Raw genomic sequence first — 20,277 nt, 5'->3', positions numbered from 1 at the left:
GTATTCCTGACACAGATGAAATAAGTAAATTATCTCTGTTCCCAATGTAACTAAAACACAAAGAAAAGGAAAAAATATTTGTATACACTTGTACTTTGAAAAACTAAAGGAGAAATTAAGAAAAGTTATCGTTAAAACCATTCTCAAGTATTAAACGGTCGTGGTTTCATCTTAGGATTAGATTTTACATTCGTGATAACTGGTGCCTGGGACAGAAACTGCATACACTGCATAGCAGCATGGAAATATAAATCAACATAGAAGGGCACGTTTTACCGCAAAAAGGTGTACAAAGAATAAGAGGGCGCAATTAGGTGCAATATTCGCGAAGAGAAATCATTAAATTTTAGATAATGCCGAGATAACATGTAGCAAAGCATAGCATTGAAAAGGAAGCTTATGTATTACTTGTAGCGTACGAGAAAAAGGTTTTAAAACGAACACTTAGTTGAGGCTAGGTACGCGAACTTTTTTGTACCGGTGAAAGACCTTACACTTACTTCGCGTGTAGTAAAGGCTTTCAAACAGAAGCGACTATAAAACAGTTTTTTATTCCCTTCGCATAGCATACGTTTTGTAAGAGAAAGTTTAAACGCTTGCAGCCTTTAATTTTATATAAACAAACCTCTAGTAGAGGACGTTTTGACTCGTTTATTATTTTCTAAACATGCACTCTTAAAGCGTTGATATATGTGGAAAAAGAGATAGATAAATAAAGGAATAAAATTTATTTGTTGTAAAAGAAATTTATATAGAAATTAAATAATAGAGAAATAAATATAACACAATTTAATCGGTAAATGAGTATATATTTGAAAAAATGTATTAAGAAAAGTATTATAAGATAATACGTATAATCAAACGCATAAAGTTTAAATTACACGAAGAAGTCAATTAAAATATCACAAAAAACATGTACATATATGCATGTAAAGGTAGCAAGAACATTTCAAAGTTACTAGTATTCTTTTTAATAGAATTTATATTTCTTCTTTTTAATACAAGTAGAAAAAGTATAGCATGATATATTAGAGCGTATTGAAAAATCTTTATAAATTATTTATTTAGAAAGGAAGTCTCTTATTGACACAGATTATTTGGATTTTTAAATTTCTTTAATCTTTAATGTCCTTCAATTCGTAATTTTAAATCAGTGTACCTTCAATATTAAATATTGAACCACTGCATGGACACTGAAACCTTCTGTATATTCTTACATGAAACATAAAACATCTTACAAGATGATTTGCATTTCCCAGTAAAAAATGGTATTTCAGCATTTTATACAAGAGAAAAGTGTCGTAGAAAAAGCAATATCTCATACGTTCGAACAATATGTATTTCAAGTACCAAATATTCGATACATCTTGTTCTTAACATTATGTCGAGGAAAAAAAAAGAATCGTATCCAGACAATATTATTGCTTCAACGGAAATTATCGTTAAAATGACGGAGACTTTTTACATCTCGATCTACTGAATTAGTTGGTTGAAAATTGATGCTCCGGTGCGCATAGTAGAATGACTAGCACTCAGGATCGATCGGGTGAAAATGCTGCTGCACCTAACATTATCGACTAGCTGAGGACAAGAGTAGCACGAACCAATTCGAGGAAACAATACCGAGAGCGGATTAGTTTTCAATCATGTACATCGATATACTTTAATCGCAATTCTTTTATCTTTTTATGCCGTTCCTTTAACTCTATGTTGCGGACGCTAATCTTTTTTTTTTTTTTCTTTCTTTATCCCATTATATTTAATGTAATAATATTACCACGAGAATATATACACCTAAACAAAATTTACAGTATGAAGAATATAAGGATGAGTACGCTCTGATTTCGATTCGATATCACGGTTATCCTTTCTCTTCTAAAATAAGTTTGCTCGCGCAAATTCGAAGCCTTCGTTAGGAACAATGAAATAAAAGTTGAACGCTCGGATTCTAATTGCAAAATTCATTTATTTTGCTCTACGAATGCAGTCAAGAGTTCAGAGAGAACAGAATCCTCAATCCTTTTCTTTTCCTGTACAGTGCATACCGTTCCGGAGTCAGTAATGTGTTACTCTTCGTTCAATAAAATGTGTGTTAAGATCCGATGATCGTCGAACTTGATACGATGAAATAGAACTGAGTTTTGTGCCCCTGCCATGTAATACACACACGCACGCACACATACATATTACCACGCATACGTTAATTGTTTAGAGAACACTGGAAAATAGTAATTTTTCTACAGATGATCTCGTGTAATAAAGAAGAAAAGGAAAAGTATTCAAAATACTTGACTGAGAAAGAAAAGCAACGGAGCAGTCTCTTAGAGGATACGAGTCTTTAAGGATCTCCGTCGAAGGTTATCGTTAAAAAGTATCAATTAAGTCCGTACATTCTCTCCTACACTTATATTGACATGTTACATAAAATAGCCAATGAATTACAAATAATAATCGCTAATCGATACGAAGCTATTGTTTATTAGTATTCCCTATCTTCGGTACTTAATGTATCTCGGTATCTAAGGTATTTTGAAAGGACGACAAATCTTATGCATACAATTTAAGTAGCTGTACCACTTGTAAGCCGCAAGAAAACGTATTCTTGATGGATATCACGTTCTTCGGTTCGCTTACAAGATCTACAACCATTATTACATACGAGTTCAACTGATAAAATGTGTCACGAGTAAAAATAATATCTATATATAGATATTTACATATAAATACCGTTTTTACTACATTACAGTATACATATATATACACTATACATGTACATATACATACACATGTATAAGCGACACATTCATTTCATTTCTAACAAAATACAAAGCATCAACGTTTTATTAGTGATTTACGACTGATTTGACGAATATCCGATATTATATCACGAAAAGATAATAAATAACAAGGCAGTGTACGACGGCCATGCGACCATATGCGAATAATAACACAATAAAGCTGCGATGACATACAATCTTAGAGCGTAGTCGCATCAAGTCGAGTATCAAACGCTGATTGAAGGTCTCTAAGTTGACACGTCACAGTAAAAAAAAATGTCAACGTTAAACTTACAAACGCTTCTTAATTTAACGCTTTGCGGTTCATAGTCACATTGAAAAAAAAAAAAACAAATGATTTATTCCATTGAATTTTACATGATCAATAGATTACATTCTCATTTGTCGTATCGCGCGTTATCCAATTAGTTTTATCAGAATACTTCAAGTTCGACGCCTGTAAATAATACTTATAAATCAAACCGCAAAGAGTTAACGATCCCTAAACTTAGAACATCAACGACGCTATTTTACGTTAATTGAACATGATCGTGTACGTTTGAAGAAAAAATACTAAGGTTCGTTGAAATCGAGCACTCGAATAAAAATGAAACACAAAGCAAGTAAAGAGCAATCTCATACGTCGCAAATTATCAATATGTACTTCGGTTCTTCCGACTATCGACGCAAGAACAAGAATGGATGATATGGGGATGATGATATCTGATGATGCCGTGAAAGTCAGCCGAGAAGAACTTCATACATATTGTCAGTTAGCGTCCAAAGATTTTAATTTCATCGTACTGATTGGCAGAGTCAGTTCACATTTTCAAACACGATATTAATAGACATAATATAAAAATATAAGGTATTTACCGAAAGAACAATTAAAAAACACGTTATGGCAAAATGTCGGCAGTTTACAGTCGTTAACGCTTCGGGGCTGTTAACATCGAGCTTTTTAGTATTTTTATTAATTATCGTTAACAGAGGTGACCCTAAAAATTTCAATAAAATCGTTCAATCGTTGCGGTTGAGCATTTTCGGGCACACTTATGTTATCGATTATGCATTCGATGAATTTGCAATCGTACTAGATTTTATAATATCAATTGGAAATTTTCCTTATATATCTGACTTAAGGATAAGTTATTGTGTAGGATCAAATCGAACATCGGCAACGGTCTTATCCGCTCTGATATATCCTCGGATATATTTCATCGTGAAACGAGGACTATCAAGCATACAAGATTCAAATTCCGTTTCAGGTAATAAATGGAGATCATTATTTTTTAACAATCTCTATTCTCTTTCTATCAATTCATGGTGAATCGTGCAACGCCAAAAAAAAAAAAAATTTATTGAGTATTGAAATGGTTTTTGTTGTAAGGACACCTTATAAATAAATGCGAGGTCTGTCAAGTGTCCTGTAAAATATGCATTCGTTTAAAGTCTCACAATCGTTTAAGGTTCAAAGTCTCATAATCGTTACTGACTATATGTGCACTTATAGATAACAAGTCTAGAACACGCTGACGTCGCAATTCGTTTATTTCATTTATTCGCTTTTGTGGGTCGCTGAGCTTTTCTAGCATAGCCGCTGGCGAAAAAGGGAAACGAACCAAAATCAAAAAACAGAAAAGAGAAAATACGGAAGCTTCGATTGCTTACTATACTGTCTACAGTCTACAGTCTTCACAGTGTCTTCAATCAGGCAGGATGTATATTAATTTCAATAAAAATATTAGTATTAGTACGATAATCTGCCAAAGGAATTACTACAGGTGATTAACAAATGAATTGTTTTAAATTCCCTATGTCTATCAGCATATCGTTAAATCACAGTCAATTTTGCAGGAATGGATAATAAATAAATAATCGAGTTCTTGTCAAATTCGGAAAATAATTTACGAATCCTAAAAAGAAAGAAAAGAAACTGTCGGGAAAAAAGCGGTCATTTCATAGAAAAAATGTTCACATTATCAATCCGTAGGAATAAATGAATAAATTTTCAAACCGAAGTGTTTTTCCTTCTAATCGGATTGTTCTATATTAAATACATTTTATATAACTAATAAAATAATGAATACGTGCAATACACCATGTTACAGTCACATCATTGACCATATACGAATGTCATGATTTTTATAGGACATTAATAAATGCAACACAAAACTTCCAATCGCTCAAAATCAACTTAATATCGATAAAATGTTAATTATGATACACAATATAAAATACAGAAATACGCAATGCATATAGGCCAACATCATTCTAAGCTAGAAGTATATGTTTCGATAAATAAATGTCAAAAAAGGCAAAAAAAAAAAGAGAAAAAGATAGGAATATGATATTACGTTATAGTAACTCGCACAACGTTCCTCACAACGCGAAAAAATATATCTAATATAGTCGAATAAAATTCATTGTAAAACACAGTTTATCGATAGTAAGTGTAGACTTATGATTCAAAGATCACTGTGTTACTATCAGTTTATAAAATTAAGTACACAAGAGAGTATGCAAAAATTATATCGTATAGTCTAAAGCCAGCGACTTTTCGAGGCATTACCAATTCAGTCTTAAAATCATATATAATCAAAGTTCCCTGATTGTTGTTAGAAACTAAAACAGTGATCAGATCTTTAAACATTATATGTATAATTATAGAAAAATCTTCAAACTGATGAATTAGTTCATTTGGCACAAAGTACATTCGGTATTTTAGCATACTCCAACTATGATGAATTTGCTATCCTATAAATGTTCATACCGTAACATTTCGTTTAGGCAATACAAAAGAAGGATACACATCGTAAAATCTAATAGAAAACAAAAAATCAAAAATACTTTTTAGTCTTGCTACAGCGAATGACATTTTCGATTATCTCTGGGTCGATTTAAATTAAGAATAATCTGTCTACTATAAAAAATACATTTGTGTAGACAAACCAAAAATGGCAGGATAAAGTATAACGAAATAAATTAAGCAAGTGAAATAGGAACTGAGTGTTCGTGAATTTTTAAAGAATTTTCTATTTAACATAATCGACAAGCATGCAATATATCAAACTGTAACATTAGAAAAGATAATCGAACGTGAAACACGCTGTATATGTCGCATCATCGTCTTCCTTCACATTTGTTGAAGAAATAGAAATCTTATGAACTGTATTTTAAATTAACGTATTACATCTTTAACGTCGTACGATTTATGTAAGGTGTAGGGAGCCAACTTTTCAGTTTATATCTGCGGATAAGTATTGTGGGTTGGGGTTATGTATGAAGGACTTCTTAAAATGTATAAGAACAAGATTAAGACGTCGCAGCTACAACTACAGGGGGAACAACGTCAGGTTCGCCGGCACCATCGGCTACTGCAGAATCAACGACCTTTTTGACTTTTATAGATTCTGCACTAGTCTCAGAGGAACTCTCTGGTTCACCATTTTGCGCAGATGTACTACCGCTCGTTGACGAATTAACATTTTCATTCGATGACCCCTCGTTTAGTCCATTTCTCTGTAATTTATCATCTGACAGTGGTACATCTGTATCTCCGTTTTGTGTTGTACCATTTAATTTTTTCTTTTCAGAATCCACTGTATTCGTTTCTTTTGTTTCATCCGCTACAGCTTCTTCTTTCGTTGGTTTCTCTGTCAATTCCTGTTTTGATGCTTCTGCACTTACTTGTTTTTCTGCATCGTTTGCGGACGTTGCTGTTTCCTCTGTTTCTTTCGTTTTAGGGGATTTTACGTTAGTCAATTCTGTTTCTGTTTCAGATTTTGTTTCTTTAGCTACTTCTGTTGTATTTTTAATTTCAGTATTTGTATCTGCTTTGCTACTAGTAGCTTCTGGCTCTGTTATCGTTGGCGCAGTAATTTTTTCTACACTTGTCAATGGTACATTACCATTTTCTGCAGGTTTTTCTTCTGTCTTAGTGGGTTCCTGCGCAGGTTTTACCGAAGATTCATTTTCTGATGCTTTAGTTTCTGTTATACTAGGAGTAATTACAACTTTCTCAGTGGATTCCTCTTTCGTTTCTTTTTCTGGTTTATTAGCACATTCTTCTGATTTTTCGTTTATACTGTTACTATCTTTCTCTTTTGATGCAGTTTCAGCAGGTTTTACCTCTGATACTTTCATGTCATCAGATTTAGTTTCTTTAGCAGTATTTGACGATTCTTCAGTCTTATTCTCTGTAATAGAAACTTCTTCAGACTTTGATTTAGGCTCACTCATTCCAACGTCCAAGGGGTCATTTGCAGTAGGAGTTGCCTCTGGGATAGATTCTACAGACTTCTCTGTATCTATTGGCTTTTCGACTTTTTCAGAAATCGCAGATTTCTCATCATCTTTTGAAGGTATTGCTACTGATTCGGCATTACTACTCACGTCAGCTTGCACATTTTCGGAAGTGTCTAGTTTTGTACTCACCTCTGATGGCTGAAGTTCTACCTTTTCAGCTGTATTTTCCAGTTTTTCAGCGTTTGGCGCATCTTTTGTATCAATAACCATTGGTTCTTCCATTTTCACGTCTGTGACTGGAGCTTCCTTTTGTTGCTGATCTTTTATACATTCTTTTGCTTCTTCTTGAACAACTTCTTTTGTTTCTACTTTATCGGTCATTTCAACATCTTCGGAAGTATCCATTGGTTCACTAACATCAGATGTACTCTTACTTTTACTTTCTTGAACTTCTGTAGTTTCTAACTTTTGTCGTTTTGTAGAAGTTTGAAACGTTAAATCTAAGAATGACTTAATAGTTGTGAAAGCCACTCTTTCTTCATCAGTAAGAGGAGCATTGCCTTCACGCAGTACTATAACCGTTGATAAGCCTGCTTCTTTTGCAGCAGCAGCTTCTATAATAAAAAAACATAAGAATTAGTATCTATTCATGAGTATCACTGTGGTTTGTAAATGCTAATATATCACGATATACATAGTTACTAACCTTTGACAACATCAGTTAAGAAAATTACGCTTGATGGTTCAGCTCCAATTTTATTTAATATATTTTTATAACTACTTGATTCTTGTTTTGCACCTACTTCAGTATCAAAATAACCACTGAAATACTAAAACACACACAACAATATATTGTTATACTTTATATAAACTATATAATAAAATATAATATAAATAATTTATTACATTCAACGCTCATATAGTTATAAGTACTGGCATCTATGACAGGTAAACTATAATAAAGTACCTTAAGTAAGTCACCATGTATGGAATGTCCAAATAGAAGTTTTTGTGCTTCAACACTACCACTTGAATAAATATAGACTTTTTTACCATCACTCGTCCATGATTCTAGTGCTTTGGGTACATCTTCATAAACACTATACAAATAATTCATTTATCATTTCATGAATCATTTTTAATTGTTCATTATGTTATAAATTGTTTATCATAATTGTAGTGATATATTTATGCCAAACTGAAGTGAGCCCTTACACAACATATTCACCTCACTACATATGGTGTTTATATAGCTATATATCATTATTTATCTTTAAACTCTTTTTAGATATATAGCATTTTCCTTTGATATTAATTAAAATATAACAGTTAGCAATAAATTACGAAATATATTCAGGGATATCTATAGTAGGCTTACAGATAAACTTTTTATAAGCATACTATTGAAAATATATCATATTTCATAATCACATATATCATAATCACATTTTTTACATGTACTAATTTTAAATATTGAATTTTGGAACCTGAAAGTGTTTTTGTTGTAAGTTCTAATGAGAAGAAACTATCAGAAACTCACTGTGCTTTAATTGTTCCAGAATTATAAGCTTCATGCCACATGTGCCCCTGTAATTGTTTCAGTGCTCCAGTTTTTCTGTCGCCATCCATTTGCCATAATATATTTTTTGCAAGTGATTTTCTCTCTTCTTCTGCATTAGTACCAGTAATTGGTACAAAACCATCAATTTTATCTTCTTCATCTTTTTTTGCCTACAATCAAAATATTGAATACTTAAACACAATGCTTTCTTTATTAACAAAATCACACACGTGAAATTTATTTTAAATAATAAATAAATATTATTATAAATATTATATCTTTAAAAATATGATTATTTTTAAAAGAATATATAACCAAATAATTATAAAATAATTATCCCAATTTATATTTTTTTAAAATTGTATTTTTTATTTATAATAAACATTCTTGTATTTAATTCTATTTTTGTTTTAAATTTCTTTTTACTATATTATTTATATTTACCTTAGACATATGTGATAACATTACAATAAATTTATTATAAGTAAATGAACTTTAGAATGTAAAATAATATGAAATAACATGTAATAATATAAAACTTCAATAATTAGAAAAGTAAAATGTGTATATTAAATGAAATTCTAAAAGAATAATCAAATAACAATAAACAAATGAATATTCAATGATTTGATTTAAAGAAAATTATATTTATATAATTTGAAGAATAAATATAGTACTAAAAATTTATTTAGCTCCAATCTCAAGCTTTATAAATGTGTAATCTGGGTATCAATCTTCTGGGACAAAGAATGTTCCCAGGTCAATGTCTAGCAGCAAGCAGCTGCCTCTTACCTGTCATGCTATTGGTCACTCTCTAAAATACATCACTAAAAGTTGAAGCACTAAATTTACTGTACTGAATTAAGATTTTAACAACAAAAGAAAGATATTTAAAACATAAATAAAAGAGTAGTATAACATATATATATATATATAATATATATATAGATATATACATTTACTATAAACAATCTATCTCATTCAAGTATCATAATTCTTTATATTATCCTCAAATATTTTAATATTTCAATATTGATTAATAAAACGGTTATTTTTACATACAATATTTATGTTAATATTCAATTGTTTCCAATATTTACCTGCTCCTTTAATTTTTCAAAGTCTTGTTTGAATTCTTCATCCTCCCATTTAGTTTCAATATATTTCTTTAAATTCTCTCGCACGTAAGGAAAAAGTGTGTCCTGAAAGGAAGGTAAACGTGAATGTAGTGTGTGCTCGTCGATCGAATTAACTGTGCGATGCGCCGTTACGGTTTCCGTTATTTTGAAAAATCGCATGTGTAATTATGTTACGCACAGTAATGCTTTCGTAGCTAAATAATCCACGTTTCGAATATGCAGAATTTTCTAAATGTTTATTTAGTTTGTTTTCATTTACAACATGTTAAAAGTAACAACCTCAACATTTCGCAAAAAAAAAAGAACATTAACAGTAAAAGTAAACAAATATAAAAATGTTAATGTTCGAAATAAGAAAGTTCGACATGATTTATATGATATTTTATTCGCTTTAGATTAGACGAAAGCATCTATTGCCTGCCATGAAACTCGCTGTCTCACGAACAGGGAACCTGAAACTGGATTTCAGCCGGCATAGTAAATGCTGAGAGAGAACACACACATACAATACGCGCGAAACTATAATCCACAAATTTTTTTTCGTACAATGACTCCATGATAACATTCGGAAATTTCTCTGCGAGATATTAGCTGTGTGGAAAATTTTAATCATTAGGTAATGTCAGAGAATGTGTTGGAGAACCGGTGAAATGCGAGAACTGTAGGGCGCGTTCTGCCTCACGGCCATAGTCTTTGTTACCTTCACGAAGCTTATGCTCGTCGTGGTGCCTTCGATGTCAATTAAGATCACCGTTTCCGACAATAAAGTTTCCTCTTGATCCTGAGTACGTTTTTCCCCGGCCATTTTTACGATTGACTCGCCTTCGACCGTAGGATAAATAACAAATATATCACCTCAGTACGTTCAAGCACGGTGTATATGTCGACGCGTTCTTGTTGAGAGCCGGCGAGTGAATTCGTTCCTCGTTCTGCGCCGGTGTGTGTGCGAAGCTGCCTCTCCCTTCACCCCTACTTGTGCTGAGCAACCAGGATCGTATTTATCACGCTTATTCTCGATTGCATTACCATTAAACTCCCTATTATTTTTTCCATTAAATAGTTGCAATTTTTACAGCTGTACATAAACTTTCATAATATTTTAGTTGTTTAGACATCAAACATTATTTTTACCGCCTTTGCATTCGCTATTACTATATTAATTCTATGAAATTATCATTCTACTTCTATGGCAAATTGTTCATTATACGGTATTTAAATTTACGATTATAGAAGTATAATTCGAATGTAATTTGCAAATATAATGTTTATATTTAGTAATGCAATGGTAAAGTTGAATTTTATATGTTTTTGTTCGAATTAAAAACTTTTTGATAGGATTATTAGTTTGATCTCAATAAAAAATTATTATCACTACATGCAATGTTGTTTTGTTACGAAATGGATGTTTAAACATATAATCTGAGACAATAAATTACTGAAATAAGAAAGATATTTTTTAAAATGTTAAAGGGATCTCAGGCGATAGATACATTCCTGAATCTGCTACGAAAATTCTAGATTGGTGTTGGTGAATATGTACTTGCAGAAAAGAGCATGTGTTACGTATGTGTGAATCGCTCACTTCCTTCAGCCAATGAACGAAGCTGGTTTGCGTCTGTGCGATCGTAGCACGTCATTATTGCTCCGCAAAAATTGTTTTGATGAATAGCCATTTAATAAATGTAGACTTTCAAAAAATTTTCTATTAGAAGCTTTCTAAAATTTAAGTATATTCTCCACGATTTACTTTTCAAGTAAAGTAAACCATGATTACAGTAAAAAAGCAGGATAAATATTGACTCGCTCGAACGGTTTCCGATATTACTCCGCGTAAAAGTAGTTCCTCATGTGTTATTTTTGTTGATTTTCCAAAAAATTAAGGAAATTTGAATGATATTTACAAGCAATACGAAATACTATGTACGATTCTTTTATATTTGCTGAAAATGCAGATTTTCCTACATCAAAAAGTTAAATGCCTTGTTATGTACGATTGCAAGTACAAAGTAACACAGCTGGTAAATTCGACCACCTGATTTTTGCGAGACAGCGCCGCATCGGACACTGAGGCGCAACCATTTAAATTTTGACATTTGTCTCAGCTGCACGTGTCTACCTTGACTGTATCTACATATGAGAACAACGTGCACACTACTACTGTTAAAAATTGTTATGCGTTTTCTTTTCTTTTTTATTGCTCCATCCACTTATGTTATGATATTATATATTTCATTGTAAATATATAAATATTTGAAAAAATGATATTAAATATAAATATAAATATTTAAGCAGCACTTTAATTTTTGTAATATGATAATAAAGATGTTGCAATGTATAAAAGTCTCAAATCTTATTATTTTAATTCAACAATTATAAATAAAATTATTACATTATTAAATATTTTTTGGGACATAGAAACTATATTTTATACTAATTAATAAGGTTGCATGGAAAATATTATACTACAAAAAAATTAAAAATATAAATGCTTATTTGATTTTTATTATAAAATTTTTTTAATAATTTATTCACAGCAATAAGAAGTAATTACATGTCATATATACAGTATGTTTAGAAAATGTTAACTATGTACATGTATAATAAATTACATATAATTCTTTATTGTAAATATATTCAATGTAATTACAGTATTATAGAAAATTGTACTAATGTTATAAATACATAACTGAATGTATGTATGTGTGGAATAAAACTGAAATAATGCACAATAAAGACTACTTTGCAATGATTTTTCAATATTTTATTTTTGTAATGCTGTTTATATCTATGAGTTTTTTCATATACATACATATAAATTATATTGCTTTACTAAAGTAAAAAATGATATGTTAAATACGTCAAATAGTTTTAATATTTTTAACTGCCTTGATGTTGTGAAACACGTTTATGACATTTTCAATATTAAATCCTTAATAACACTAAAATTAGTAAGCATTCCTGTAGTTACAGTGGTATCTTGAGTAATTAGAATTTATTTATTTTGGAATCTTCATATTTCTTCTACATTTGAAGTTTTAACAATAGTTTATTTTCAAATACTAAAATTTAATTTTCAATGTTTTTATAGATAATTTCAGGTACTATGTTTGCAACACATTGCAGTATATGCTGTTTATGTTTCATACTTAATTACTCTAAGATATTATATACATAATGAAGGACTAATTTGAAAAAGTAGTATAATACACATATTATTATCATTATAAACCAAATAATTATAAATTTACTTGAGTGCTATTAAGATCATTCTAAATTAGAAATATTATAGTAAATATATCTTACAAAAACAAAAAAAAAATGAAGTACATTACAAACATATACAAAAGTTGAAAAATATTTCTAGAAACATGATATTAATTTTATACAAGCAAAGAAAAAATTATTTTCTTTTAGGAAGCTTTGTATAAAATTGTATAAGTTTTTGTGTAAAATGCTAATAAGCTTTTGTATTAAAATATTTAATAACAAGTAGTTTAATAAAATATAGTATTTATAGTAATACTATTTAATATAGTATTTATTATTCAGTTGTTTAATATGAATGTATTTATTTCATGAAATAATAATTCAATGATTAAAATATACAAAGAAATATTTTAATACATTATTTAGTAGCAAGTTACATGTCATTTTTTTATGGAAGAAAGATAAAGAAATTCCTGCTTTTAATTATTTAAGTAAAATAAAATTAATGAAAATAATTTAAATTGTAATGAAACAGTAAAAAATTAGATGTTAGTCCACATTCTTAGTCAGCTCTTTTAATTTTAAATTGCATTTATAAATATATAAAATAATTAAAATAAATACATTTTTGTAAATAAAATAATCTACTAATTATAATTAATCAGTGCAATTTTAATTTAGAAATTTAATTTAGTTTCACTGTATTTTTGTTTGAATTGTATGTAGATCATATCTACTTAGATTTTATATTTTGTAATTTTTTTAGTTTCTCTCCCAGATGTTTATTTAAATGTATTCTAATTTCTTGTTGATTATTACATTTTTTTCCACATTCTGGACACTCTGGATCTCCTTCTCCGTGTTCTTTCTTTCGATGCTTAGATCGATTATTATAGGTAGAAAATGATTCACCACAATCTGGACATTGATAAGGTTGTTCACCAGTATGTTTTCTACGGTGATAATCCCTGGAGTCTTTTCTTCTAAAACTCATATTACAATATTCACAGACAAATGGTTTTTTTCCAGTATGTAATAATACATGATTATATAAAGATTTAGTGTCATTAAATCCTTTTTCACATTGAGCACATTTATAACGTCTTTCACCATCATGTTTACTTTTAATATGATTTACTAAAAGTTGTTTTACTCTATATGTTGCATTACATATGTCACACTGATAAATAGGGTCTACTCTTCCTTCATGTACTCTCTCTTTATGTGCTTTTAAAGACATTTGATGTTTAAATTTCTCGTGACATTCTGCACATTCATACCATGGTTTTTGTTTTATTAAAATTGGATCCTGATTATTTATTTCATGAATTTGTACCATATGATATTTTAACATACGGTAGGTTGGAAAATCTTCTACACAAATTGGACATGTAAATAATTGTGGTAATGTTACACTTTTATCGTTTTTCCAATGCTTCTCTAAATGTTCATTCATATTTTGCTTTTTACTAAATGACTTATTACATACGTTACAAATATATCTGTTATGAGAAAAATGAATTTTTCTATGAAGCTTTAAAGCGTTTGTAGTTCTACATCGTTGACCACAGATATCACATTGATATGGTCTCTCACCTGTATGAATTCGATGATGTTCTTTTAATCTAGCTTTTAACTGAAATGACTTACCACATAGTTCACAAATGTGAGGTCTTGCCCCTTTATGAACAAAGAGATAATGTTCATATAAAGAATTTTCTGCTCTAAAATCTTTTCCACAAGTACTACAAATGAATTCATTCATATTTTCATTATGCCTCATTTCATGAAATTCTAGTCTTTCTTTTCGTACAAAATGTTTAGGACACTTAGAACAATGATATTGACGTGGAGAAATAACTTTTGTCTCATTTCCATCTATCATTAAAGAAAGTGTAGAATCTTCACAAGTAGCACATGTAACTAAGTCATTAATAGCATCTGGATCTAAGTCTGAAATTAGTTTACCACAAAGATTACAATTTATAGATACTTTCTCCTGTTTTGTTGTTGCTATAGCTTTTTGTATGACATCTTCACTAATATCATCTTCACTAGTACCAACTTGTATTTGTTTTACACCAGAATGTTTATAATTTTTTTGATGCCCATTCAATCTAGTTCGTTTTGTAAATAATTTTCCACACTCTACACAAATATAACGTTGTAAACTCTTGTGTGTGTGAAAATAATGATCCCATAATAAGTTTTCATTACTTGTTTCTTTATCACATAATGTACATTCATATCTATCTGTTTTACCTAGCTTGTGTCTTTCCATGTGAAATTCATATTTTAAGTGTGAAAGATAGCGAGCACCGCATAATTTACATACATATTTTAAACAAGATTTATATATATCATTTTCATCTTGTATATCATTTTGTTCAAGCATAGTGTCTTGTGATGTTATACATGTATCTTTCTCACTTTTATAATCGGTCTCACTGTCTAGCCAATAAGTATTATCACTCTCAGGTTCATTTTTCACTAATGGATCTGCAGAATTATAAACATAATCCATTAAATTATTAGACACATGTGATATTTCTTGTACTTTTGATATTTTTGAGAGATGAACAGAATTAGATTCCTTAAGATCTTCTTTTGTGTCTTGTTCTACTTCAATTTTTGTGTTTTGTTTGCTAGATAATGCATCAATACAATTTAAATTTTCCTCTTTGTAGTAGTTTGTTGAGATTAATACAGGTAATGTTAGGCTTACTTCTTGATTAGGCATATTTTCAATATCTTCAGTAATTGTTGTTTTGTTTCCATGTTTTAAATGTATATTATTTTTAGTATTATTAAGATGTACTACATTTTTATGTATTTGTATATTCTTTTTCTTTATATGTTTGTTTTCAGAATGATTTACCATAGCTAATGAGATTTGGAAGGTATAATCACAGCCTTGAGAATTACTAACTAATAAAATCATTAAATCTACATTACAATTTGGACATGTATAAATAGCATCACTATGAATTTGTGAAAAGTCTGTTACTTCTTTAGATCGATCAAAGAAGGATTCTATTTGTGATACATTTTCTAATCTTTTAGAATATTCCAATACTTCTTGAATAAATTTGTAGTAAAAAGTAATTTTGTCATAACATGACAAACATACATATTTTGAGCCATTATCATCAATAGATATCTGTAAAAGTCATTTAAGGTAATATTAATTCAAAACCTTTTCATATGATATATTAATAATGTAACAATATATATTTTCTTATATAAAACAGATAAATTATTAAGATATTTTAATAATCATTAAGTTTAAATAAAATGTTCAGATTTTAAACTGCAATTAATACTTTTAATTTCTATCACGTATTGTATATTAACGTACTGAAATTGGCAATGTTTCCTTTATTTTATGTATTAAATCTGTTGATCCTTCAAAGATACTTTTATGCTTTCCTTTTACAAGATTTACACCACATAAACGACATATTAATGTATCCTTTGAAGTATCCATAATTAGATCTCTGAAAAATTTATTATTAAATATAATTTATGTAAAGATTAAAAATGTATAATATATTGCATATATTAATATTTTTCCATATCTTAATAAATCATTGAGTAATTAGTTGAAATTTATAAAAAATATATTGTATTCACTAAAATATACCACACTTACACATAGTTTTGATGATTTGTTTATTTGAGGTTATTATATCTTTATGCAGGTGTAATTACCTGCATTAATTAAAACATAATTCTTTTGTTATAAATAGTATATATCTTATTAAGCTTTGTTTTAGAGATTTTAGATATTACTTAGTATTATAATTATATTATTAGAATTACAACATTAGCAAATATTTTTCTCAATAGTAACTTAAATTTTTATATATACTATATAAATGACGTTTGGCAAGTTGTTTATCTTTAACTCTATCATACTATACAAATCTTCATGCAAACCAATAATTACTAAATACACATTTTCAAATGGAGGTTACATGAAAAGATGGTCTTTAAGTTATGATTTATGTACATACGTATGTAGAATGTATATATACATCATTTGAAACAAATATTTGAAAGAAAATAAAAGCACGTCAGTGAAATGTACAAAATGTATTAGTGGTAAAAGTTAATTCTATAATGAAAAATTTAATAGAAACAAGATGGATAGATAAAAGAGTATAAATTTTCTTATTTATAATGCGTTCAATATTTTCTGTCACTTTTATATATCAAAACAATAAGTTTTGGCAAATGAATTGACAGGTTACATGCTTAATTTGCAGTTTATATACTATTTTCACTAACTCATATGCAACATAATTTGTTGCTAATTTGAGAGAGTAATATTTCATCCAATTAAAAAATATCAATAAAATGTTGCATGAAATATTAATGTCATTATGGGGATGTTCAACCAATGCTTTGCAAATATTGGAATCAGATGTAATTATAATATAATATTTATTGATATTGTAATTCATTTTGAATTATATATACAGTTTATTTGTGTTTTTTAAATGTGCTGTTTTCAGACTGTAGATCTTGAAAAATATTTACATCCTGGTGAACGTGTATTACTTAAAGAAATATTGGATGTAGTTGAACAATGTAATATTATTAGGAATTTCATTCAAGAATATACCACATCTGATGACTTAAATTCTACTCAAAGTATTACAATTTAGCAATTAGAAAATTTATCTCATTATATATTAATTTATAAATCATTAATTCTTAAATATAAATTGTAGATTTACAAGATGTTCCTCGTGGTTTATACTTACAAGCTCTTTGTGAAGGAATAGATGAATCTTTGGAACCATTTCGTAAGGAGATTGTTGATTTAGAAGATGTAGTTCTTCGTGATAGTTATACTCCATTGTCACTAATACTTTGTCGTATCCAAAAATATATTTGTCTATTTTCTGTTTTAAATTCTATCATAAGAGAGGTAAATAAAGAATATTAGTATAAAATAATATAATATAATATCATATAAAATGATATATAACATACTTAAATAAAAAATTAATTATTTTAATTTATTCCAGATTCGCACACAAAAAATTCATGGCTGTAAACTATTGCAATGTTTGCATCAAAATATGTATACTGGTATTCCTGATGTTAGATCTGCAATAGAAAAGTAAGTATTATATTACATTATTTTGTTTTCTACTATTTTAGATATTTACTTTTGCCAATTATTTCATTTCGTTTAGAATGTCTCACTGTGTGCATACAGTTTTTTATAAACATTTAACTAGCTGGCTTTTATATGGCCATATAGAAGATATGTACAATGAATTTTTTATTCAAAAAATATCTGAGAGGGAAAACAGTTTGATATTAGTAGACAATAAGGATAATTTTGATAAAATAAATACAAAATTTACTGCAGATATGTGGAATTATGACGTTCAAATTGATCTACTTCCCTCTTACATAAGACCATCTTTAGCAACTAAAATCTTAACTATAGGGCAAACTATTATAATGTTTGGAAATGACCCAAGACAGAAAAAAGGTAATTTATATTTAAAAAATTTTTAATTGCTTAAAACATGAAATGAAACCACTAACTTGTTTACCTATTAACAGATTTTGCTATAGTTGATCAAACTGAAACTTCTATATGGGGAGAAAAAGAATATGAATATTTTCTTAAACTTCAAAATTTACAAAAAAAACATATTTTTAATATTGTTGAATTTGAACGTACAATCGATGAATTGAAACAATGTATAACAGAACTTTTATGGCGAGTTGCTGTTGAAGAAGCACAACTTGTGCAACAACTTAAATTAGTAAAAGATTTCTTTCTTATGGGACGTGGAGATTTGTTTCTTGAGTTTATTAGACTTACGGCTCATATATTAAATAAATCTCCAACACAGCATACCTCCAGGGATATTAATTTAGCTTTCCAAATGGCCTTAAGGAAAATGCATTTAAATGATGAAAATGCCATGGATAGTTTTAATTTTATAGTTCCAGTTCCACCACATGAAAATGAAGATATTGAGGTAGAAGGTACAGAATTTACTGAAAAGGAACGTGAAGATCCAATTGGTAAGATATTTTCTTATTTAATGATATATTTTTTAAGTGGACAAATCTTCCGATAATATAGTATTGATATTATTATAGAAAGACGTGGGTGGGGTATGATTACTTTAAAGTACAAAGTCATATGGCCATTACATTTGTTATTTAATCCATCAGCTTTAAATGATTACAATACATTATTCAAATTTTTGCTAAGAGTTAAAAAAACACAAATTGATTTATGGAACCTTTGGAGTGAGCATATGTATTATAAAAACATGTAAGATATGATTCTAATATTTTATACATAAACAATCTGATTTTTATCAAATATTAATAGTTTTCATTGTTACAGTGATATTGGTGTAATTCAACTAAGAAATAATTTAATTTTCATTATTGATAATTTACAATATTACTTACAAGTTGATGTATTAGAAAGTCAATATACTATAATGGAAACAAATATGAAAAATACCCGAAATTTTGAAGATGTACAAAAAGCACACTGTATTTTCTTGGCTAATGTTATGTCACAAACATTTTTATTAGGGAGTTCAACAGAAAGAAAAAATCCTGTACGTTATATTTTAATTTAAATAATTTTTTAATTTTTATCTATCAATTCATTTGATATATATTTTTGATAGGTCAACAAATTAATAAAACTCTTATTGCGACTTTGTGATGATTTTATCTTACAAGCATCTATGTGGGAAGTAGGTAATTTGCTTTTAACAGAACAAGAAGAGCTTAAAACATTATCTGATACTCTTGATAGTTTAATGGGTTGGTTAACCAAAACATTGAATAGAGTACGTGCACAACCAAGTGGAGAGCATTTAGCTCAATTATTGTTGAGATTGGATTTCAATAGATGGTTCAGTAAAAAAATGTAAAGAAGATTTATTTGAGTATCAGTAAATAATGGAGAAACATATGATGTATCTATGGTATTTTGTTTTAAAATTATTCTTTGCATAAATTTATCTATTATGTATACATTGAACTTATCTTTTTTTTTTATTTAAAGTACTAGTCCTTTTTTGACAGTGAAAAGTACAGTTATGTAAAACTCCAATTTTGAGCTTAATTTAATAGGAATATATTAGAAAAGAAAAAATAATATCTTTAAATGAATGTAACACATAACAAGTATTGAAATAAATTTTTCATTCATTTGTTTATTGAAAATAAATTATTACTTATTATGATAATTAAATATATTAAAAGTGAATAATTTAACTTAAACTTCAGCCAGACTATTGAGTACATTCAGTGATATCAATGGAAGGATAAATAATTGTAATTC

General features: G+C 28.7%; 2 protein-coding genes across 3 annotated transcripts; one reads left to right on the top strand and one right to left on the bottom strand.

Annotated features, from left to right (window-relative positions):
* Nucleotides 1–1,321: 1,321 nt before the first annotated feature.
* On the bottom strand, nt 1,322–16,797 carry LOC117166053 (uncharacterized). Its single transcript, XM_033349668.2, has 9 exons — nt 16,585–16,797; nt 16,291–16,429; nt 14,781–16,092; nt 10,426–10,580; nt 9,687–9,788; nt 8,566–8,756; nt 7,993–8,125; nt 7,732–7,855; nt 1,322–7,639 (listed from the first exon to the last, which is right to left on the bottom strand). Exons 2-9 carry the CDS (start codon nt 16,417–16,419, stop codon nt 6,093–6,095), a joined length of 3,693 nt encoding a protein of 1,230 aa, XP_033205559.2. The 5' UTR covers nt 16,420–16,429; nt 16,585–16,797; the 3' UTR covers nt 1,322–6,092.
* A 136-nt stretch (nt 16,798–16,933) lies between these two features.
* Grip75 (gamma-tubulin complex component 4) lies at nt 16,934–20,163 on the top strand. Of its 2 annotated transcripts, none has more exons than XM_033349657.2 (10): nt 16,934–17,093; nt 17,201–17,360; nt 17,450–17,588; nt 17,669–17,868; nt 17,969–18,063; nt 18,140–18,444; nt 18,519–18,989; nt 19,068–19,245; nt 19,321–19,543; nt 19,616–20,163. In XM_033349657.2, exons 2-10 carry the CDS (start codon nt 17,292–17,294, stop codon nt 19,862–19,864), a joined length of 1,929 nt encoding a protein of 642 aa, XP_033205548.2. In that variant the 5' UTR covers nt 16,934–17,093; nt 17,201–17,291; the 3' UTR covers nt 19,865–20,163. The 2 variants fall into 2 exon arrangements, with proteins under 2 accessions (XP_033205548.2, XP_076481934.1); XM_076625819.1 differs by having other exon boundaries at nt 17,181–17,360.
* Nucleotides 20,164–20,277: the final 114 nt, after the last annotated feature.

The sequence above is a fragment of the Bombus vancouverensis genome, chromosome 17 (genome assembly GCF_051014615.1).
Source record: "Bombus vancouverensis nearcticus chromosome 17, iyBomVanc1_principal, whole genome shotgun sequence".
NCBI lineage: Eukaryota > Metazoa > Arthropoda > Insecta > Hymenoptera > Apidae > Bombus > Bombus vancouverensis.
The sequence above is the reverse complement of the archived record's forward strand: the minus strand, read 5'-3'. Positions and strand labels throughout refer to the sequence as shown.